This window comes from Vulpes vulpes, chromosome 15, assembly GCF_048418805.1.
Source record: "Vulpes vulpes isolate BD-2025 chromosome 15, VulVul3, whole genome shotgun sequence".
In the NCBI taxonomy this organism is placed as follows: Eukaryota; Metazoa; Chordata; class Mammalia; order Carnivora; family Canidae; genus Vulpes; species Vulpes vulpes.
This window is the reverse complement of record NC_132794.1, coordinates 104,568,864-104,592,977: the sequence shown is the minus strand read 5'-3', so window position 1 is coordinate 104,592,977 and position 24,114 is coordinate 104,568,864. Positions and strand designations below refer to the sequence as shown.

The window sequence follows — 24,114 nt, the reverse complement described above, 5'->3', positions numbered from 1 at the left end:
GAGAAGCAGGCTCCATGCAGGGAGCCTGACATGGGACTCGATCCTGGGTCTCCAGGATCACACCCTGGGCTGAAGGTGGCCCTAAACTGCTGAGCCACCCAGACCTTTTTTTTTTTTTTTTTAAGATTTTACCACAACCCATTTTTGAGATTCATCCATGTTGTTACATGTGTAAGTAATTGGTTACTTACTTTAATTGGTTACTTTATTACTTTTAATTACTTTTTTATTAGCTTTTTATTACTGTGTCATAACTGATTTATTTCCGTGAGTACACGCCAGTTGGGTTATCCATTCTTCATTGGTGAACATGTCAGTTCTTTCTAGTTTGGGACCATTATAAATGATGCTTCTAGGATTGTTCTGGCCTGGTATACATTTTTAGGAGGACACATATACTCATTTCTCTTAGGCTTATACCCAGGAGTAGAACTGCCTGGTCCTGCGGCGTGTGAATACTTAAACACTCTCCCAAAGTGACTGCACCCATAAAGCCCCACTGGCAGTTGGGTGACAGTTCTAATTATTCCACATTCCACTTCTGCCTTTTGACCAATCCCAGAAGCCCTGAGGTTGCCATCAATTTCCTGAGGGTTTCAAGTGTAGAAAAATGGCTTCTTTTTTTTTTTTTTTTTTTTTTTGATGACGCTCCCTTCTGAGAACTCTGAGGTGAGCAGTGTGGAGTTGAGGGAAGCTAAGGAATGAATTGGCTTCTGAGAAGTTTTTTGAACAAGTGAAGTGATGATGAAGCCTGACAGGGTTGCCTGTGCCTCAGTGACCTCAAAGCTTAATGTTGTCCAGCAGCCGAGAGAGGAGGTCAGCTCTGGGGCTCATAAAGGACCCCACTGAGGAGCCTGGAATGACATTAGGCTGAATGGAAACCCAAAATCCATGACATGGCGCCAGTGTGGCTGCTCATTGCTCTTGAGAAAAGCCAAACTCCTTACCATGGCCTTTAGGGCACCTGAAGCTTTAGGTCGTCCCTCCCCTTCCTCACCTTGAGTCTTGCTTATGGAACTTCATGCAGGCCAGGCATGTGCTGCTTCTCTTGAAAGTGTCCATCTTGGGGGTGGGGGTGTCTTTGCATATTTTGTGTCTTCTTCCTAAAACACGTGACCCTCGCTCTTTCCCTTCCCAAGTCAGTTGTCCCTCAGGGCTCCACATCAATGTCACATTCTCCAAGATGCCTTCTTCAATGTCCAAAGCAGAACCAGATCTTTCTTTACATCTATCACCGCCCTGATTTTTTCTTTCATAGAATGCATCCCAGTTGGTAATTATATTTCCATGATTATTTGTTTGGATCATACCTTCATGTCAGGGTCAAGGTCCCTACACTCATTTCTGCCTCCAGAGCCTAGCACAGTACCTGGTAGATACTAGGTAATCAACAAACATTTGCTGGGTGGAAGAATGGGACATTGGAAGCTCATGACTCACTGGGTTGTTGAGCTAGGTAGCTCCTAGATGTCTCCTGCCATCTCCTCCCTGATCTGTGCCCTCCTCCATGGACTGCCTCCCTAGGCCACATGCCCTTGGCCTTCTGGTTGGGTTGAGTGAACAGGAGGCACCGCAGGAAGATCAGAGGGTAGGAGGAAAGAGAGGTTGGAGTATTTCTTCCCAGGCTGCTGTGCTGTGGTTGGACAATATCTGCACTGACTTCTCAATTTAGGGACATTATCTCTGCACTAAGCTGCCCCTCAGGGAGGGCTGGGCACCCCTACCACAGTTACCAGTGGCTGAGGTGGACACTACTGGGTGCTCCCAAGCATCCAAGAGCCTGATTGGTTTCTTTGTGAGGGTGGCCCAAGGTAGGCCAGTGCAGCCCCCGGCTGTCTCCCACTTGCCCGCTCAGGGCAGGACCAGCTCAGCCCCCCATTCTCTCTGGGGGCCTGAGGTTCTGAAGTTCTAACATTCTGCCAACTGTCTGTCCTGGGAAGGAAGGGAAGGCCAGCACCTGTGGGAAAAGACATTAATTGGTCACATGTTGGCAGGCACCAGGGTCAGGGCTGGGGGTGCCTCCAGCTGGTACAGTAGCTGCCCAGGGAAGGGGGGCAGCTTGGGTCCTCCTTCTATGCCCTGAGATCTCTTGAAACTTGTCTGTTCCTCTCCTTCGACACTTCTTTCATCTGTTCCCTCCCCTCTATCCCCCCTGCTCTGGTCCTGTAGCAGTTGACCTCACCTCTCTCTAGCCAATGCATCTCCCCTCCAGCCGTCTCCCCCAGCTTCCTCCTGGCTTTGTCCTGTGCATGGCCCCTTGTTGCCTTCAGGTGCATGTTTGATGGGTTGTCTCATGCAGTCATGCTCATTTGTATGTGTCTACAACATGCTGGATGCTCTTCCAGGCTTGAGAGGACAGCAGTGAACAGAGCATGCTCCTTCCCTGCCCTCACGGGGCTAATGGCCCCAGGGGGCACCGGCACTGATTGCCTACAAGTAAATACACAATTAGAATTGAACGCCTGAGTGGCTCAGTGGCTGGGCACCTGCCTTCGGCTCAGGTTCTGATCCAGGGATCTGGGATCTAGTCCTTGTGAGAAGCTTGCTTCTCCCTCTGCCTATGTCTATGCCTCTCTCTCTCTCTCTCTCATGAATAAATAAATAAATCTTTTTTAAAAATGAACAAAGACACTAGGATAGAGGAGAAAGCCCATGGAGGGCCTTGTGTACCAGTTATGTAGTACAGAGAGCATCCTGGGGGTATCTGGTGGATGGGGGGGCGGTCAGCATTTAGCAGAGTCTAAACTCCAAAGCGGGGATATGAGGTTATGGGTTGAACTATGTCCTTCACCAAAAAGATATGCTGGAGTCCTAACTGCCAGGACCTCAGAATATGACCTTACTTGGAAATAGGATCTTGACAGGGAAATGTGAGGGAAGTAGGGTGAGTCCTAATCCAGTACGATTACTGTCCTTACAAAAAAGGGGAAATTTGGACAGAGAGACATGGATGCACAGTAAGAATCCTGTGTGAACATGAAGAAGATCGGGTGACGTTTCTGCAAGCCAAGCATCGCGAAGAGTGCCAGCGACTGCTGGAAGGACAGATGCATGAACAGATTCTGGATGGCTCAGTAGGTTAAGTGCCTGCCTTCAGCTCAGGTCATGATCCCGGGGTCCTGAGATGGAGCCCTGCATTGGGCACCCTGCTCAGCAGGGAATCTGCTTCTCTCTCTCCCTCTGCCTTTCTCCCCGCCTCCTGCTTGTGCTCTCTCTCTCTCTCATAAATAAATAAATGAATAAATAAATAAATAAATCTTTTAAAAATAAAAACACAAAATTAATAAATTCTCAGAGAAGAATCTATGTCTGGAGCCTTGAGAGCCAAACAAAGACTCCTGTTTATCATGGAACTATTGTGTCAGGGTGGAGTTTTTTTATTTTTAAGGTTTTTTATTTACTCATGAGAGACACACAGAGAGAGGTAGAGGCATCGACAGAGGGAGAAGCAGACTCCCCAAAGGAGCCCGATGTGGGACTTGAACCCCGGACCTCGTATCGTGCCCTGAGCCAAAGGCAGAGGCTCAACCACTGAGCCACCCAGGTGCCCCCAGGGTGGAGTTTTATAGGCTGCACATGAGAATCACCTGAGAGCTTTTCTTTCTTTCTTTTTTTTTTTTTAAATGCTTGTGCCTGAGATTATTCTCGGTTAGGATGGGGCCTGGGATTACCACCCCCACCCCTCCCTTTTTTAAGCTCCCAAGTGAGCCCATGAGTCTGGTTTGTAGCCAGGATGCAGTGGACCTTGACGGCCCTTTGCCCATTGAGTCCTCGGAGGCCCCAGGGGACACAGCCAGCCTCCCCACCTTGGCATGTGCATGCAGAGCCAGGGTGCGTGCATGCGGAGGCCGAGCACTGCTGCATGCTCGCAGCCTTCTGGTGGCTCTGAGTCCAGGGGCAGACGGTGACCACATTCCTTGGGTTGCCTTGCTCACTTTGCAGGGCCCTGGCACTAACTTAAGGACAGAACCTTCCTTCCTGTGGAGGTGTTATTCTCTTGGGAGATCCCTAAGACAACAGCACCAGAAGGCAGGGCTGGAGCTGTGGCCTCCCTGTGACAGGGGAGGAAGCTGACACCCGGAGAGGTGGAAATTGTGGGGTGCTCTGTGGGCTGGGGGCTGGTGGTGCAGGGCAGTGAAAGACTCCCAAGGTGGAACAAAAGAGAAGTTTATTGAATACACTGCAAGAGAGAGACTGTCTGCACAAGGCGGTGGGGAGGGAGCCACGGTTATAGGGCAGAGTGAGGGAGTTTGGGGAACAATAGAATTGGACCTATTTTTGGGTAATCTTAGGAACTGTGCCTGGTTGTAATTGGCCAGTGAGGGCCCATGGCTGTTTTGAGGGGGGTCGCTGAATAAGCCTGTGTGCATTCAGCTTGGTGGTCAGTGTGGGCCTGTGGGTGTTGATCAAGTTTCCATAGCTGAAGCCTGTTGCCTAAAAGCAGCCTCTACAGAAACCCCTTGTTCAGGGTCACCTGGCTTAACTGGAGCCCTGAGCGGGCTCAGTGCCTTTTCCCTTGCTTCCAGACAGACTGAATGTCCTTTATGCTAATAAACTGAACGTGATGGGACATCTGGGTGGTTCAGTGGTTTAGCGCCTGCCTTTGGCCCAGGGTGTGATCCTGGAGTCCCGGGATCGAGTTCCACATTGGGCTCCCTGCATGGAGCCTGCTTCTCCCTCTGCCTGTGTCCCTAAAATCCGGCAAGGGGACCAGATTTGGCTTGGGTCACAAGGACACTGCAGGTGGGACCCCAGGGGAACTACAGAGAGCCCCAAACTCACTACCATTCCAGGAAGGTGTGTTTGGATTGTGGATCTGTGTGGCTGAGCTTGGTCCCCTGCCCATGATGTCAGGAAGTGGATGCTCCAGAACCACATCGATAAGTAGCCAAAATACACAGCAGTGATCTTGGAACCTGCTGTTCTCTGCCTTCCTGGGAGTTTTCCCCAGCTGTGCATTTGATAACAGGACATGCATTTGAGAGAAAGGATGTGGGAGGAGAGAGAAGGGGCCTAGCCCCCCTCCACTGGGGTCTCCACCAGCTGCTCCCCTGCCCCTGGAGCTTATGGCCACCACTGTACCTGCAATTGGGAACCAAGTCACCCCAGGTTCCCTGTGGCTCAGGGCCGGGCCTGGGCTGAGTGCTCGTGTCGTGGCGCACAGCCTTGGGGAGTATCCCCAGCTGCCTTCCTCCCTCTACCGCAATCTTTAAAAATCATTTTCCCCAAGTCTTTGGCCATGTCTGTCAGTCTGGGGAGCAGGTGAACCAGGTTGTCCTTGACCAGAGAGAAGGGCTCATGGTCAACCGAAAGGCTCACCCTTTCTGCTTTAGTTCCACTCACCACCTTCATGGTCCTCATCACCTCGTGTCTGCATACCTGCAGGGCTGCCTCCTCCTAGCTGACTACCAGCCTGCAGTCTCAGTAGGCCATCTTCCTGCAAACATGGGCCTCGAACCAACAGCTCTCTAGAGCCTTCTTCATCTTGGTTGTCCCTCTCCTGGACCGCCCTGTCCTGGGACATGCTTCTTTTTTGCGCTATCAGGTGGCATGGTGGTGTTTATCTAGGTGCTGGGCTCCCTTATGAGTGTGCACACCTCTGGGACTGAATTCAAGTCTTCTGCTTCCTCAGGTTCTAGAAGGTGGTGCAGAGCTGGCATTTGGTGGTGTTTGCAGAGTCTGCATTCCACTGATTGAGCTCTTCTGCCAACATGGTGCTTCCTTGCTCAGGGTGTGGGTTCAGGGCCAGTGCTGGGCAAAGCCGTGGCAAAGGGGCCTCAGCCCCAGGCCTTGTGCTCTCCTGCTCAGTGTCCTGACCCAAGGTCCTTCCTGCAAGTCCCCCTACCACCACCAACATCTTCAATACCCTCTTCAATACCCTCAATGAATGAATGATTCATTCATTCATGATGAATGAATGAATGGTCAATCAATGACACCATGATTGACCACTGACCTTGTGCCCTTCACTGTGAGACCCTGACTACAGTCATTTCCTTAATCCTTACCCCAGGAGCTGCTTTCAAGGAACAATCTGGAGTCCAGTCACATTCAAGTTTGAAGCTCAATCACCACTTGACGTGCCACCAATGGTGAGGAGCAGAGTCCAAGGCACCAAAACTGTTGTGATGTGATGTGAGGCCTGGTGACCAAAAGGGGAGTCACTTAGGGGAGGTGGTGACCTTTCTGGGCCTGCAAAGCTCCAGGAACTGCTTATGGGATGGGCTGGGCCACCTTGAAGGACACCCTCTACTTCCAGGTGAAGAATACCTGTGTGGGTGGGGCTCATGGCATGTCTGATTGGTTGAGAGTGCCCTGGTGGCCCCAGCTGATTGGATGACTGAAAAGTCCCTCCTCAGCAGGGGCCAGTGCCAGGCGTTCCTCTCCGAAGCCATCCCTCCTCAGTGCTGAGCGCAGTGTGGGGATGGCACCTACTGGAGCCCAGGAAGAGTAGGGGCCGGGAGCCTGTCAGTGCACAGCAAATAGGCCACCAGAGACAGGACTACAAGTGGTTTCATCATCGCAGAGAGGCCACATCGTAGCACGGCCTTTCCACGATCCCTCAGGGTGATCAGAGTCAGGGATGAGCTCTAGAACCAGAGTCAGGGGAATGGGCCCTCAGTCCTCAAGGGACCCTGACTCACTCAGTACTCGAATGCTTGCCTCCCCCTCCCTGGGCCTCCCTTTTCTCACCTGTAAGATGAGGATCAGGGCTAAAGGCCCTGCCGAGGCCCCTGGAAGCCCATACTCCAGCGGTTCTATGCCACCCCCTGAGGTGAGGAGCAGACAGTGAACATGAAGGCCACAGAAGGTGAGAAGAAGTGCGTGTGTGGTCAGAGTCATAGCAAGAAACCCAAAAGCCTGGAAACACTCAGAACTTATTTAAATGATCTGTTCCCAGATGTCCCCCCAGAGGTCAGCTGACAGCAGCGACAGACGTGGGAGTGGGTAGATGCATCAGTGGTTTTTATTGCCGTTAACACAGTGGCCGGGTTGCGCCTGGACGTTAACAGGGCGTGAGGGTGAGCAGAACATCCTCCCTCACGGTGCTTTCGCTGCAGAAGCTGTGCCTGCAGACCAAAACGAGAGCTTTGTAAGTGTTGTGAGCTTTACGTAGAGTTGTGAGTCGTTAAGAGACGGTAATGGCTGGTTTACAATTCACAAGGAATGAGGGAAACACTGGGGTCGCCGCCTGACCCTGTTCCTGGAGGACCGATTGCCTTGGCGCTTCCAGTGAGACAGGCAGGTGGCTGGTGTCTGCCACAAGGTCCCCTGTCGGCTGTTGCTCAGAGCAGCCCTGGTCTCTGGGGCCTCAGGCTGACAGGACCGTTGGGCCGTGAGACAGTGACAAGACCTCTCACTGGCCTCCTTCTCCACAAGGACCCGCGGGCCCTCCTGGAGCACCGCACACTGGTTTACAGAAGGGCTCGCTCTGGCCTGAGCCACTCTGGAGACGGGACTGAACCTTCTACTGGCTACAGTAAATTGGGCTCTGACTCGCCCCGGCCCTGGCACTAACTGACCCACTTGTGCAGACTCATCCTCACAACACATGTGAGAGGAGCTATTGCTACGAGCCCCCACATTATAGGAGGACAAGCTGAGGCACAACGGGCTCTCAGTAAATGGAAGAAGGTGCAAATACAGGTCTATCCGATGCCACAGTCCACATTGTCCAGGGCAGAGTCACACTTCACACCTCCCTGGACCTTGCCTTCCACACCTGGAGTCTGTGAATCTTTCTCTTTGGGCTCCACCCCCCGCCTACCAGGGATTACTTGAGTCTCTCTGAGCATCCGTGTCTTCATTTGTAGGAGAGGGCATGGTTCCCTCTTGTGATTGCTGAGAATCCCATGTTAATAATGCAACATCTCATGATGGTAAATGTAAAAAAGCTTTGTAAATTGATTTTTTTAAAAAAACCAATGCAGATATAAGGGGCTATCATCACTATTATTATTCCAAGAACCACGAACTTCTTGGGCCTCATGATCTTTGATCTCTGAGGCTTTGTCAGGCTTTCATCCTCATCTTCACCATGGTCCCTTTTGTACCTCATTTGTCTTTCCTAGCTGCTCTAACCCTGTCTCCAATCCTATTGCACCTTGAGCCCTGCCATCTGTGGTCTGGGTGCCCCCTGCCCCTCACACATCAAGCCCATTGCTGCTGCTCACATTCTTCCCGGTGGAAATCCCTCAGCCCAGGAGATCCTCGTGGCCTCCTCTCATCACCACCTCCACACCCGGCCCCCTGGCTCCCTGCCTTTCTCTCCAGCCACACTCCTTAGGTGAGTCCTTTGCCTTTGCACGTGAGCTTTAGGTCCAGTTGAGCTCAACAGTTAACACGCTAACTTTTCAACAGCAGGATCTGCCTTTGCGTCCCCTACCATTTTGTAGACATACAGTAGGTAGTTTATAAAGTCAGAGAGGAAAGAGGGAAGAAGATGCTGGGAGTGGGAAAGAAACGAAGAGAGTGAGAACTACATTTATCTTTTGATGTCATGTCACTGGGGAGGAATTCTAGTCAGCAGGCTCCTTAGCGGGACTTGCGACCTTAACGGGGCAACTAGAAGAATTTGAAGGGTATCTGAGAAGCGCTTGGATTAAAAGCTTGATTTTCTGTTGCCTCCCAATGACGATGATTATTTTTTTTAAATGTGCTTACTAGCCGTATTCCTAACAGCAAAATATTTGAGTAATTTGACAAATTCAGCTTTTTTTACTCCCCATACTAGTTTGTGATGTTTGATGATGATTTTGATCTGACTCTATCTTAAACATCTGATGTCCAACATCTAGCTTCTCTTAAGATAGATTTCCTGGGCAGTTGACAGGCAGGGGAAGAAAGGACTCAGGGACTCAGGCCACTGGAGGGTTCAGATGGCAGCTGGTGGACTCAGGGCCTCACGGGTGGCCCTGAGTACATTCTGCTCCATTTTTAGAAAGTGCATAAAGTCACGGCCTTTCCTTTGAAAACCTGGAAGTTACAATGCCCTGATTTGGTCTTGTATCTGTGTCCTTCTTCAGATCTGCCTGTGAGCAAGTCATCTCTTGGGAACACTCTGCATTTTTAAGGCTTTAATGATACCATCTTTTTCTGACACCTTTTTAACCACACAATCCCAGGATTCAGGCCATGGTCCAATTCCGACTGGGGCCCTGGGCACTGACTTTAGAGGCTCATTGTCCTCTGATGGGGGTGGACAGGGAGGCCCTGGCTGCACGCACAGCCTGTAGAGGGCTCTCCACTGGCTCCCTCAGTGCTCTGCTCTAGCTGAGAGATCCTCATTCTGCTCACCACCTGGCTGGGCCAGCCCCTCTGTCCTCCCCGACTCATAGGGAGTTGGAGGACCTCACAGGGGTCATCCAACCTGAGATGCAGCCAGGAGGTTGACCAACCCACCCTCCCTTCCTAGGGGAGTCCCATTCTCTGAGGCCCGAGTTTAGCAACCTCATCTAACCTCCCAAATCCCAAGACCATCAGTGACCGTGTTCCCAGATCCCTTTCCACAAAGCCACCCCAGGAGGGTTCTGCTGACCACAATTCTGGTCCCAGCCTTGGGGACATTAGCTCTACCCCCATCGGGTCACTGTGCCCACATCCCTCCAGCTGCCACAGCAAAGGACTTTGAAAGTCAAGCTAAAGATCCTACAAGGATAGCTAACTCAGCTCTCTCCTGTCCTATCTCAGATTTTATATCTTTTGCTGAAATTGCTTTTTTTTATTACCCTGAAATTTTGTGATCTTCCCCTCTTTAAAAGGCAGCTACGCTCTAGCTCATACTTATAACCTTATACTCTCAGAAATTATTTCTTTCTCTCTTTCTCATTTTTCTTCCTTAGTTTTCCTTGAAGACAGGGTGATACCATCTGTATCCTTCTCAGATAAGGCTGAGACCACTTAATAGAAATGCTTTATGCTGTCTATCAGTTGCTTGTTTGCCCATGATGGATAGATTGTCTTGGCTTTTCTGGCTGAGCCATGACTAACTTTCTGGGGTGAGTTTCCAATACAAGCACCAATCTCTACCAACATCCTTAGACACAATCCAGCAAAGATATACATACACTGTTTTCTCCTCTCCCTTTTGCACGGTGATCTTGGCTGCACCCACTTTGGGAAAGGTTGGGTTTACCACGTTGTTATTCCAAAGAAATTTGACTTTCTCAATTGTTCCAACATCAAGCTTTGCATCAAACTCATTGGAATGAGTAGAGCCTGGTTTGAGAATCCCCCTTGAAATAAAGAGATAGAAACATTCTCATGCATAGAAACAAGTTCCAATGGCAGTTAAGGCCATACCACCTTTTTCTATTGAGATTAATGAGATCATTTTTCTAAATTAATTCTCAAAGGATGGAGAAACAGAGAAGCCAGCTCTATGCCAGCAGCCTGACACTATTATTTGAATATTGTTTTCTCAAACTCAAGTTAATTTCTACTCAAAATATTCATATAGAAAACTATATAATTCCTCCATAGGGATGCCTGGGTGGCTCAGCGGTTGAGTATCTGTCTGCCTTTGGCTCAGGTGGCGATCCCAGGATCCTGGGTTCGAGTCCCACAACAGACTTCCACAGAGAGCCTGCTTCTCCCTCTGCCTGTGTCTCTGCCTCTCTCTCTGGGTCTCTCATGAATAAATAAAATATTTTTTTAAATTCTTTGATATTATTTTTTTTCTGGGAGGAATTATTTGTCTAGTAATAAGTTATCTACTTAGTTTAACAAAACCAGCATGTGTTACTATACTAATCAGGAAACATGACACCTGGGGTAATATTAGATATATTCTTCTAAAAATCCATTTTTAAAAATGGATCTATTGAAAGAGAAAAATCTAAATGTGTGGATTTATAATTTAGAAAAGAAAATTGTCAGCAGAAGTCTGAAATTGACTTTATCACATAAAGTAAATAATTTTAAATCAATTGATAAGGAGATGATAAGCATTTCAGTACATCGATTTGAAGGCCATGTATAGCATTTAGTGAGATGTGATGCTGAAAAAGGGAACTTACTTGAAGATGTTGAATTGATGAGTATTTCCCTTACTTCCAAACAACGCAACTTTAGCCTGACCAGTAGCTGTTTTCCCAGAAAATGTTATAGAAACCCCGTATCTCCAGCCTGTACAGGGGATAGAAAAGAGTTCAATTGACTCATGCACAAACCAGTTGACCCAAACTTCAGAATCCTGTCTCCATATCTTACATTGAGGCATCAAAGTATGAGAAATCCTACCTGTTAATCTACAACTCAAACCAGGCTATAAGGAGAAGTATGTATCTAGTAGTATCCCCTCTGGATCTGCACTGCCCAGTAAAAGGACCACTACCCACATGTGGCTGCTTAAATTTAAATCCAAATTAAGTAAGACCAAAAAGTAATTCTTCAGTTGTACCAGCCACATTTCAAGTGCTACATTGCCACATGTGGCTACTGGCTACTGTATTGGACAACAGAGGATATTTCCATCATTGCAGAAAGTTCTGTGGGACAGCTCCACTCTAGGGGCACCACACTGTGAGATAAGATGAAAAGAGAAGGGACAAGGGCTTGTTCCCATCTTTGGAAAGGTGGCTCAAGAGTGCAGTCCTGCGAGCACCAGAGCAGGGTCTGTGTCCTATCTGTGCATCCCCAGTACCCTGGGTGGTGTCCAGAACATAGTGGGACCCAGTTGTTACCCAAATCTATACCAGGGGTACTGTCTGTGCCCATGAGCACAGGTGCATACAACCTACACACATATAACCACATACTCACACATACATATACTCACATACATATAGACATATGCATACAACCTAGACACATATAACCACACCCCCCCCACATAAACACATGCACACAAGCACACACACATGCACATACCCACACACATATGTACATAAATACCCACACACATCATCTGTCTAACTCCTACTTGGCTTTCATGTCCTCAGAGATATTGCCCCTGCCCCTTCGTCTGGGCAGGGTCAGGTCCTCGGTCCCAGAGTGCCACAGAAGCAACCCACCAAGCCCAGGCACACTAGCTGCTTGCTCAGTTTCTGCTTTCTCTGCTGGGGTGTACATTTCACACATGGAGTGTCTTGCTCATCCCTGTAGCTCCAGTGTCTAGCATAGTCTGTGGTTCATAAGTAAGTGTTGGTTGAGGAATGAATATGTGGTTTTTGAATGTTTAACTTGTTGTTTTAAAATATGGGCCAGCATTTTATGTATCCCTACAACAGTAGAAGGATTGATTAACCAGTGCCTTTTTTTTTTTTTAAATATGTATAGTGTTAGAAGTGTTCTACATCTGGATTGCAGACATGGTTACATGGCTCTTCATCTATCAAAACTCATAGAACTCTGCACTACAGAGGGTGAATTTTGCTGTATATAAATTGTACCTCAATAAACCAGACTTAAAAACCTAGATAAGACATATGTTATATTTATATCTTTATATAAGCACAGTGTCTTTTTTAGTGCAACTTCTTAGGGAATTGTCACAGGGCAGGTTGGCACAGAGTGGCCCAACTGCATCCTGTCTCTATTCTACGTCCTAGATGATTCAGAAGAATTTGGAAATAAATCAACCCTTCCTTATGCCCACCCACTCTCCACCAGAGAGGGACCCCTACCAGAGGCATCAGGGAGGGACAGAGAGAGGGAATGGAGAAATAGGAACTGTGCTTCTTAAGGGACTCAGCCCAGCAAAGAGCTGTACCAAATAAATGTTTGGTGAATGAATAGAAGAACAGGTGTGCATGACACAATATTAAAAATAAAAAGAATAATGAACTGTGGAATGATAAAAATTCAGTGGTAAAAATTGCCACAGAGGATATGTAAGTTGCTATTATCTCATTATTTATGCTTCTACTCATTTCATGCTATAATCACACAATGGAAGAAATGCAGACTCTTCCTAAATCCTTAGTTGAGTCTTCAATAGGATTATTTGGACAGATGTGTCATTTCACTAAGATAGAATGTGCTCACAAATATTTCAGGTTAGAGATAAGCCCTTCTTGTCTAACAGAAGCTAAACTTTCTTGACATGGGTGAGCAGGGTCAAAGTAAAACTTACGAGCAAAATTGCTGGAATCTCCGGTGTTCAGGAAGTATTTCTGTGTCTCATCACTTGTCTTGAGAGCAAATTTATCAGCATAGTGACCCATCTGTGGGCACCCTTGATCTGGGCAGGGGAAGCACTTATTCTAAGGAGAAAAGAGAGAGAGCCAGCTCTAAGATGTAAATCTATCTTTTTATGACCCACACATCTAGGAGAGCAATTCTACAGCCTGAGTTCCCTCACCTGTAACAGGAAGGAGATTGAGATAGATGATTTCTAACTTACTTTCACCCAGGACAGGACCCCTAAGCCTGAGGTACATCACGTTAGGATATACTGATGCCTGGGCCCCGCATTAGATCAATGACACCTCCCATCACGTAATGTGCTCTTGAATGATTGACAGCCAGCTCTGAGACAAAAAGCCCTGAGTGTAGCATTTGCCAATTTCCGTGGTGTAAATACTCTGTGGCCAATTCAGAGGCCTGAACCCCCAGCCTGGCATCCAGAACCCGAGCATCCACCTTTCCTTCTCTCTAGCGTATGAATTTTTCTCGCATATGTTCTTCTGTTCTTGCTCTAGTTTTGCTCTGCCCTCAGCAGAAATGTGCACTCCTTCTCTTCCTTCTAAACTCTTAGATTTTTTAAGCCAGATTCAAACATTGCCTTCTGCAGGAGACCTTTCTAGATCATTGAAATGATTATTCTTCTGGTGCCCCAGCGATTTCCTCACCCACATGACTTATCTAGAATTTTAGCCACCTCCTGCCTCTCTGTTTCCCAGGATCATAAACTCTGGAGGGCAATGCAAAACAAGTAAGAGATGGTCAGAAACTGCAAATTCCCAACACAGCAGGACAACCGTCCCACAGAGGGACTCAAGGAAGGACGATAGCTTACAGATTCAAAGGCCCTGTAGGAAGCACAGGGGTAGGAAGCAAATCCATCAGGGTTGAGGATGCTCTCTGAGTAATACTTGTAACTTCTCAGGTGATTGCAAGCCACAAAGTCCCGAGTTCCTGGAGAAAGAAACAAGGAAGTCTGCACGAGTGGTTGAGGGGCCAACGACTTCTCTCTTTCCATGTCGAGAGGTTCTAAAGTGGAACCATATTTTCAGAAATTTAAAGTAAGGTAAATTTAAGGTAAGTCCAAAATAAATGACAGCTAACATAAAGAGGCAGCTTTCTGTGTGCCGGGCAATGATCTGAGTACTTTACATGCATTATCCCTGCAATCCTCACCGTCCCTAAGTGCAGAATGATATACAGATTACAGCCTCAGATGTACAGATTATAGCTAGTGAGGGGCAGAACTGGGAGTTGAAGCCAAGCCTATCTGGTGCTTGAGCCCATGCCTCTAAGCCTTGTGCCATCCTGTGTCCCAGGCACCAGGCTGGAGGTCCTTGAAGACACAGCCAGATGTGACGTGACCTCTCAGACATGACAAAACCAAGGCAAGGACATCTTCGTGCTGTGTTTAGGCAAATAGAAAGGAGAGTCGAGTGGCCTTAGATGGCTTTTCTCTCTCTTTCATGGCATCTTGACTTTGCTGATAGCCATCTTTGGCCCCTACAGTTCCTGTCAAGTGACAGAGGTCATAGCACACCTGCTAGATGCGACCATTACTGATGGAGACTTTGGACAACTCTATCCATGTAAACCCACCTGAGGCTGTAAGAGACAAACACATAAACCGGCATACTTAATGTTTGCTTTGATGGCATCCATTCTTGTTGAGCCATTTTGATCCAATTCAATAAAAATATTACTCATTGCATTTGGTCAGACCACCAAAGTTTTAAATCTGTGTGGTGCCAACTGATGAATCGGGCTGAAAAGTTCCCTTATCCCTTGTCCTTTTGACCAGATAGAATCTGTATCTGAAGGCGCTCCTCCTCCCTAGGTGTGCTCCACCAACAATGAAGAATAATCACATCGAATAGCACAGTCTCTGTGTAGCCTTCCCTACCGGTGATAGTTTCTTATCCTGACCCAACATAAAGGAGTAGTGACTCTCATTGTGCAAATGGCTTTGCCATGGAATGACTGGTGAACATTCTCTTTTTGGCTATAGAATTGAACCCAGTTACATGAGCTTAAACAATATCACTGACTCACGAGGGAGAATTGGCAGAAAAATTCTTAGAGCCAGGATATTTACTTGTATGGTATTTCTTTTCTCCATTAGGTAGCTACCAGTTGGTTGCTGGAGTAATGGCTTTAAGCAAGAGTTTTGTCATTCTTTGTTGCTTGTACAGTCTAGGACACCCATGACTGTGTTTTAAGGAAGTATAAAATCAGTAGATTGAAGATATAACAAATAATATGCAGGCATATTTTTTCAGAAGTAAGATCCAGAAGGGGGAATCATCTATTTTTAAAGAGTGATGTGTTTTCATTTTTGAAGTTTTTTATGCAGAAGATACTGCTCACCCCAGGGAAGTGACGCCCTATTCTGCTCAGGCTTTACCTTCCCAAATGCCATCTAGGTCCACGATCTGTGACAGGGCATTCTTCTTGCATCCTGGCATTTCCTCTCCACCATTGGGGAAGAAGTCAAGGTGACCCATCTGTTGGCTTGTTCCAAAACCTGAAATGTTTGGAGCAGCAATGAGCTTTTCAGCACACAGGGCTCTTTTGGTTCAAACATTATTGCACGTGTTTGCAACTAAAGCATCATTGGGCTCACCCAGGAATGGGATCAGGGGAGCTGCATCTGTGTGAATCACATCAACAAAGTCAGCATCAGTGGGATCAAGTCGAACTTCTTCAGGAGTGCCCTGGAAACTTGCTTCCACAGGATCCAACCCTAAAAGAGATGATCAGTGCTGTAGACTAATAGACTTGGCTATAGGTACCAGCAGGACCACAGTGTACAGTTGTTCGGGTTCTGCATTGCACAACTCAAGGGATGCTATACTCTGAAGTTCTGAAATGCCATGGCCCTGCAAATTGTATATGGGGTATAGAGTTTCAATGTTGCTCCTCAGAGGAGAGCTCCAGAGGCATGGATAAAGAAGGGCAGGTGATCCAAGAGATTTAAATTTGTCTGACCAGGGCACCTGGGTGGCTCAGTGGTTGAGTGTCTGCCTGTCTGACCAGGGTCCTGGGATCAAGTCCTGCACTGGGCTCCCCAGAGGGAGCCTGCTTCTCCCTCTGCCTATGTCTCTGCCTCTCTCTCTCTCTGTGCCTTTCATGAATAAGTAAATAAAACCTTTAAAGAAAAGATAACATAAATTTGACCAAGGATTTTTTTCTCCACATTATTTTCTCCCATTTACTTGCATATCTTTCTTCTTTAACATTCTTTTCCTTTTCTCAAGTTTGAAGGAAAAACGGACAAAGCAGTATGGTATCATAATTAAGAACACAGATTCTGGAACTGGGCAGCCTGGCTCTAACTCCCTATTCAGCTATTTCTTGGGCAAGTTGCTTGACCTTGGGCAAATCACTCAACCTTCTTGGTGTGTGTGCGCCTTGGTTTCCCCATTTATAAAATCTGGGTAATAATATGGTTATAATAAGATTAAATGAGATTACAAATATAGCTTTTAGCACAGTGCCTGGCATATTATCATGGGAGTTTAAGTAAAATATTGATGATTATTATTTCCTCCTTCTTGGCAGGGCTCCTGAATTTATGAATAGCCATCTGGCCAGAGCAGTTGAAAAGGCATGAACATAATTGTCTGTTGAAAATAAGAGTAAGAGGTCTTAGAAGCTTGAGCCACATGACAGCAGAACTGGGTTTGAATCTCAGTTCCGCCATGATTTGGGGCCAGTTACCCAGTTTCCTGAACCTGTTTCTTCAGTTCTGGGGATGAAATGAGAAAATGTAAAGCACTTGGCATAGTATTTGGGATAAGTAGGCACTTAATCTATGCTTACTATAATAATGATAATAGCATTACATTATTATGATGATATATAGATACATTCTGTTGCTGCTGTTACACGTTAAAGGCTTTGCTTGGGTTAAGAGAATGACCTGCAGGACTGGTGGCTGGGTTTCCTCTACCAGCAGAGGCAATGGATGTGTGATTTTCATGTTCCACCCTGCCCTTGATTTCAAAGAGAAAGGAGAAGGGAATAACAATGTGGACTCTTAATTATGTTTGCTCATGTTCACACTAGCCTTCCTCTCTGTTTCCCTGGGTGCCCCGTTCTGCTGAATGACCCAAACTTTCAGGAAACATGGATCTAGAGAGGAAGGATGGGGACAAAAGTGGAAGAAGCAAATGGAAGCAAAGGAGAATTAAAGCACTACCCCTTCTTCCACAAGGATGGGCCTCTTGGAGTCTTCCTAAAATGTCCTGTGCGGGCTCTAACCAGCTCCACCACAGCGAGGTCACAGACTACTTTGGGCCAGCTTCTAGCTGGGCAGCAGGCTTGCACCGTGTTCTGGGGTTACTGGGGACAAAATCTGGAGCCTGCCCCTTGGGTCTTACCTGTAATCCTGCCCAGACCTGGAGTCCTGCTCCCTGCCTCCCCAGCCACGTGGGCTCCCAGGCTGTGGCCAATGAGCTGGACTTGGGAAGGTGAGTAGCTGTAGTTTGCCTGGAGAAGGAAGATTATATTTTCAGAACATTTTTGTGGTGTGATTTTTATAACATGCAAATCTAATGTTGCGCCTCTGCTGAACACCTTCTATGGCTCCCATCACTCTTGAGATCAAACCCAAACTCATTACAAGGGCCTCAGAACTTTCCTGACTCAACACCCATTTTTCAAGATTCTTGCAAAACCCTCTGGGAACTTTCAGGCCTCAGATACATCATAATCTCTCATCTCTGGGTCTGCTCTGGGCTCCTCTTCCTCTTGCTATCCATTCCCCAACCACTTGCCCAGCTCATGTCAACGCAACCTAGATATCAGCTCTCAACTTAAATGTCTCTCCCTGGGAGAAATCCTTAATCACTCCCCAGCCCTCCAGCCTGGATTAGCTGCTCCCCCATGTGCTCCTATTAAGCCCTGTAGTCCCCCCATTAGAACCCTGACCACACTCTGTTGTCATTGCAAGTCTTCACCGTGAGCTCCCCCAGGCCTGGAATGCATCCTCTTGACCTTTTAGCAGGGCTCCTGACACTGTGTCCTCCCCATATTGGAGAACAAACAAATGTCATGAAGCTATGAGTGTTTGCACATGTTAGTCTCAGAGGTATCCACCCATTTGTACTCATTCATCGATCTTCAGTGCCTCCAGAACAAACCCCACTGGCTTTAAATCTTGTAGGGATGCAGAAGTAGTTAGAACCAATCAGTTCTTCCACAGACCCTTTAACTAGAAGACAGAAGTGGCTGGGGCCTTTATCTAGTACATAATAGAGTCATGAAGAGTTAGTGACTTCACTGAAAGGACTAAGGTCTTAAAGAATTAGCCAAAAGGGAAGGCCAGGGTAGATAAAAACAGCTGAATTGATTGTGACAAACAAAATTCTCCATCAACAGGACCTTCAACAGGGCAAATACCCGGACAGACACCCATTCTTTCTATATCTTTTTTCAATATATAACTCCCAGCTGCATCTTTGGCCAAAAGAGACCAGTGGGTGCTGCCTACCTCAGCAGGATCCCAGCCGGCAGACTCACCGAGAGCATGCTGAGCATCTGGGCCACCTGGGCGCCCACCACCCGCACGTTGTTGGCAGCCTGTGTATATGAGGTTTGGGAACCTTTCTTCCAGTCCACGCAGATGCAGTTCACCTCCTCGACCTTGAACATGTTCTGATGTTGGAGAGACACCAGGATGTCATGACAGGGGCACAGCAAATCATGTCCAGGCAGGGCTCAGAAGTGGTTGCTAACAGTTACTACCTGTCTTTGTGTCTTCCTTGCTGGGGCCTGAGATACACTAGGCTTTGTTAGGAATCCTGCGGTCAGTTAGGAGTTAGTCCTCGGGGTGCGGGCTGTAGAAAAGGCAAATCCATTCCTGCTCTAGCTTGGAGATGAATTAAAAGCTGGCCACTTTCTGGTTTTCTTTGACCAGATTCAGTAATATTGATGAGGGTGGGGGGTAGAAATCAAGGGCATCCACAGAAAAGCCCTATTTTGAAGAGGAAAGGTCTCAAGTGCCATCTCTAGTGACCAGTGTCTAAATGACCTTGTGGACTTGAGCCCTAGCCATCTTACAGATTTGAGCCATAGACTCTTGGCAACGCTGCCAATAACTGGCCTTGCTTTCATCCCAGGCTTCTGGGCACTTACTAAGTTTTTACAGTCAAGTATTTACAGTGTTTTGAGGAGGAAATACACCCAGTGGATATTCGAAGAACAAAACTGCACTGATTTGAAAGAGATTGAAGAATCCTGAATGGAAGACTTTTTCTAGGATGTCAAAGAAACTCATATATCCTTAAACTTTCTTCCAAGGAGGACATATGACCAGCTTGAGTTTAAAATGGAGCAATGAATTTATCATGCGCTTAGAATTTTTCACATATGTGATACTAATATGTGTGATCGCACACACACACAGACCGAGAGTTGTTTCTTGGGACCTTTATTTTTAAAGCAACCCTGAGGAATCTCTTAAAAACCTGAGGAATTTGGGGTGTAAATTATGTCTTACAGTTTTATCCATTATGATATTTATTAATGAAGGGCACCTGGGTGGCAGTGGCTCAGTCAGTTGAGCGACCAACTCTTGGTTTTGGCTCAGGTCATGATTGCAGGGTCATGAGATCGTGCCCCACCTGGAGCTCCACGCTCAGTGCGGAGTCTGGTTGGGATTCTCTGCCTCTGCCTCTGCTCCACCCACCCTCAAATAAATAAATAAAATCTTTAAAAAAGATATTTCTTAATAAGGGGAACAAAGAGGTAGCAAGAGCTAAAAGCCTGGTAAATCAAGGCCACCTGCAGAATGACTTTAATTGTCTAGGTTTGTAACTTTCCCTGTTGGCATGATAGGTGGGAATTATTAACGTGTGTGGGAAAGGCAGGCTGATCAGGTAAATTCTTAGGTATCAGAAAAATAGATTGCATCGGTGTACACATAAAAAGAAGGATGATGGTATGTTGCATACGTGTGTGTGCCTATGCACGTGTGTGTGCATGTGTGTGTGTGTTCCTCTATTGTCTGCCCTTCTAACAAATAGATGCTGTATCACATATAATTTTGGCACTTTCTATTCTTTCATTTGGTCTCCTGGTGCATCTTAAGTTCTCCGTTTCTCAGATAAATGGTCGTAGCAACACATCATCTCAGGGATGTAGAAGAAGCTTGAACAAAAATAACATAATCCCTCATTTACTGGTAAACAAAGTGCCCTCCCTAAAAATGGAAGCAGATCTTTGGCCTTGACTTAGCCAGAAGATCATGGTCACGTGTGCCAGCACAGCAAATGCCACTGCTTCAGGCTAGAAGGTAGTCCAGAGGTGTGGAAGTAAATTCTTAGTATTGCAAAGAGAGGCATTTTAATTGCATAAAGGTACCTCCTAGATAGGGATTTCGTGTTTTCAAGCTCATCTGCTGTGCTTGCTGAAAGGAGATGGAGGTATTAGTGGGGAGCAGGGAGCAGGGAGCAGGGCAGACTATGAGTGAGCCTGGGAGCCGGCCCCTACCTTGCACATATCCAGCAGCCAGTTCTCTTCTCCCTTGTCTATGAAGCCATGGATGATGAACCGGGTCTTCTTGTCTGTTTGAAAATTTGATGCCTCAATCGTTGATGGATCAGAGGGAAGGAGAGTCTGTGACAAAAGTGGGAAAGGGTCGCATTATTTTGTAGCCCAGCCACTCAGGCCAGCCTCTCCTTCCCCATCTCTGTTTGTCCCAATGCCATGATCTTTCAAAGCTCAGCACAATAGCCACCTCTTCCATGGAGCCCGCCCTGACTCTCCTTTTCCCCGTCTGTCCCACCCCCATCCCACCCCCGCCTCCGCCCAGTCAGGAGTTCCTACCTCCACTGGGGCTGGATTACAGTTCACAATCTTACCTTCCATAGGTTTCTTGGTAGATGGCAAGCTCTTTGCCCCAGACCAGAATCACACAACCAGTGAGAGGTTTTGGCAAATGCGAACCATTCATTCTTTTGAGCCAACATTTCACAGAAGCCCTACTCTGTCCAGATCTGGCTAGGCTAGGGGGGCAGCTGGAGGGTAAGGCGGGACAGAGCATGGAGGAGGAGGAGGGTACAGAGACAAGGAGCCTCTAGCCTGGGGGTGGGCACAACCCTTCACCCAGTCACAATGGCACTAAAATGACAGAGGTCTCACTTGAAAGTTGTTTGGGTTCTGGTTGGTGTAGAGCAGGAAGCGGGTGCCGATTCTCTCGGGGCTCCAGGGGAGAACTTTCAGAGGCCTGATTGCTGTCCCGGCCCAGGGCTCCGCGTCAGAAAAGCATCCGATTTGTTCATAGCAAACTTCCTTTGCTGTAGAGAAAGGATGACTCTGCTCACGGCTTAGCTCCCCAGGCTGGGCCCTGGGAGGTCACAGCCGTTCAGGTCCTCACTTCCCTGCCTGGGGACAGTCTGAAGACAATGGAGACACCCTGCCTCTCCCTACAAACTCTCTTCTTACCCCCAGTGCACCTTCTGATCTGGGACCAGTCCCATTGCTTCCCATAGAGACCCCAGCTGTGCCACCACTCAGAGCCACCATCAGAACTAAGAAGCGGTGTCCCATCCCCAGCAATTCGGATATATTTATTTAACTAATATGATAGTCACTGATGAGCCAATCTGTTAACCCAGGCAGGTGTTTAATGCTTTACCTAGAAAAGTCTAGCCTAGAGCCTGGAGATGAAGACAGGCCAGAGGGGAGATACTCTGAAGTGGGTCCCCCTCAAAATGCCTTCTCTCCCTGGGCAGAGTGCCAGCACCCGCCTCCCTCTCTCTGGAACCTCAGAGTTGTCCGGACCTGTTGAAAGCCCTGCCACAGGTAAGGCTCTTTCTGGCCAGTGCTGAGATACTGTATTTAAGTCCTTCCCAAGGGGCCGGTGTGACGTTTCCTACCTTTGGCTGCTCCCAGCAGAAACAGCGCGATTGTCCAGATGCTCATCATCTACAATAAATTCGGACATTCTCAGTCAATGAGCACAGACCCTCAAGAATTCAAGGCTATCTGCTTCAACCCTGGTGGGAGGACAGAAGAGGTGACTTACCCTGTGGGATGTTCTGGGCCTTCCCTCCCTTTCAATCAAGTACCCAGGCCTTTTTTTTTTTTATACTGGAGCCTTATCATTTGGAGGCCGCTTCAAGGAAACAGCAGGTGATGATAGAACAGGCTGTGTGCACTTAATATTGTAATCTGCTCAAATACACAAAACAAGACTAATTATAGTAGTCAGATCTTCCCACAGTCTGGGAAGATGAAAGAATGCTTGATTAAAAGGAGGTAAAAGATCCCTACCTTTGTACTGATGTACCTGTGCATGTAATTCTGAGCCAATGAGGCCCCTCTTTCCCATTTTCTATTTTATCATCAAATAGTTTACAAGTTCCAGTATGAAGACAGCAGCAAAAGCCAATAATGGAGGGTAGTATTTCTTACTTGGAATAGGTGGAAATAAAAATAAATAAATAAAAATAAAAATAATAAAAAATAAAATAAAATAAAAAAAGAATAGGTGGAAATGCCCTCCAAAAGCTGAAAGTTCTGATCAAGAAAATCTCTTTTCACTGTCTCTCTGTCTGTCCTCTCTCTCTGTCTCTGTCTCTGTCTGTCTGTCTCTCTCTCTTTCTGGCAGTCTAATATCCAAGCACATGAGCTTTGGAGACAGATTCCTCAGCCCCCAAATAGCCTATACCATAATCCTCCATTAACTACCTGTTCCAGTTATTAATTGCTAGATAAAGAATCAACATAAAACATAATGGTTTAAAACAATAGTTATTCTATCATCCTACTAGAATTTTGAACAGCTAATCTCAAGAGCCTCTAAAAGCCCACGTCATCAGATCACGTCACGTCTGTGCAGTTTCCCCAGACTCTCCGAAGGTTGCACACCTGTCCTATGAGACGAGGCCCCCATGAGGCCGTCATGAATGACCCACTGACCCGTGCATCTGTGAGCAGCCCGGCCAGTTCACACCACAGGCAGATAAGCCTTCACGTGGCAAACACCACTGGTTCTCTATCCCACAGTGCCCCCCGTCTGTGTTTCCTGAATTAAATATGCATCAAAGTCAAAGTTCATGCCTGAATAACCAAAATTCTGGAAGACAGCCTTCCTGTTGAAATGCAGAGGACCTTCCCTGGGGTTGTAAAGAATAGCAGCCAATAGCCACTGAGGCTTACTGGGTGCAGACAGAGCACTTGGCACCTATTACCGAATTTGTTTTTTATTTTTTTTTATTGGAGTTCAGTTTGCTAACATTTAGCATAACACCCAGTGCTCATCCTGCCAAGTGCACCCCTCGGTGCCCATCACCCTGTAACCCCTATTACCGAATTTACATCTTACAACAACCCCACGAAGCAGGTACCATTATTTGTCCCCCTTTATGGGTGTGGAAACTGAAGTACAGAGAGATACGTAAATTGCTTAACTCTGATAAAGTCACACAGGAAATGAGTGACGAGGTGGGATTTGAATTCAGACCAGTATGAAATAAGGATTTGCTGAACATTCAGTTAATCTGAACAAGTTGTCTATCAGAGTTGTTGAAGCTCAACCACAGAGAATAAGGGAGATACCTACAGAGAACAAGTTGAAGTAGAAAATAAATTTTCCCCCACGGCGGCAGACTTGTGTCATGTGGTTGACCTAAGCAAAAAGATATTTAAACTTTGGAAATCAGCTCATGTGGTCTAGGAAAGTGCTGTAGCAATTTACAGACTGTGGGCAAGTCAAAGTTGTCTATGCTTCTCTTTGACATTGTAGTGAAGAGATTCATGATACTCTAATGGTGGATGAATAGGTAAATTGGTTGGTAGGAGATGTCAGATGACCCTCTCTGCCTCTTGGACCTTTTCTCTTTACCCTCCACATTGGCCTCATTGACCTTCATCAAACATGCCAAATCCTTTCCTATCTCAGGGCCTTTGCACTTACTATTTCCATGTCTTAAAACTCTCCTCCCTAGACTTTCACTGGGCTGGCTCCTTCTTGTCATTCAA

At 47.0% G+C, this 24,114-nt stretch overlaps 1 protein-coding gene across 1 annotated transcript; it reads right to left on the bottom strand.

The window, feature by feature from the left end:
- Positions 1–6,944: 6,944 nt before the first annotated feature.
- Positions 6,945–22,196, bottom strand: PNLIPRP1 (pancreatic lipase related protein 1). The gene is made up of 13 exons (XM_025995963.2): positions 22,157–22,196; positions 22,008–22,056; positions 21,271–21,425; positions 20,620–20,745; positions 18,649–18,783; positions 17,508–17,616; positions 15,749–15,868; positions 15,530–15,649; positions 13,961–14,079; positions 13,076–13,205; positions 11,019–11,127; positions 10,068–10,235; positions 6,945–7,070 (listed from the first exon to the last, which is right to left on the bottom strand). The coding sequence occupies exons 2-13, from the start codon at positions 22,054–22,056 to the stop codon at positions 7,007–7,009; spliced, it is 1,404 nt and encodes a 467-aa protein (XP_025851748.1). The 5' UTR covers positions 22,157–22,196; the 3' UTR covers positions 6,945–7,006.
- Positions 22,197–24,114: the final 1,918 nt, after the last annotated feature.

Bases quoted from the DNA above. Each gene is read 5' to 3' on its own strand.
- PNLIPRP1 (XM_025995963.2), bottom strand. From the start codon at position 22,056: ATGATGAGCATCTGGACAATCGCGCTGTTTCTGCTGGGAGCAGCCAAA. The intron at 20,746-21,270 runs GTGAGACCTCTG...CTTTTGTCACAG, and splicing joins AGAACCCAAACAACTTTCAA to ACTCTCCTTCCCTCTGATCC. The intron at 17,617-18,648 runs GTGAGTCTGCCG...TTCCTTCTCCAG, and splicing joins AGATGCTCAGCATGCTCTCG to GCAAACTACAGCTACTCACC.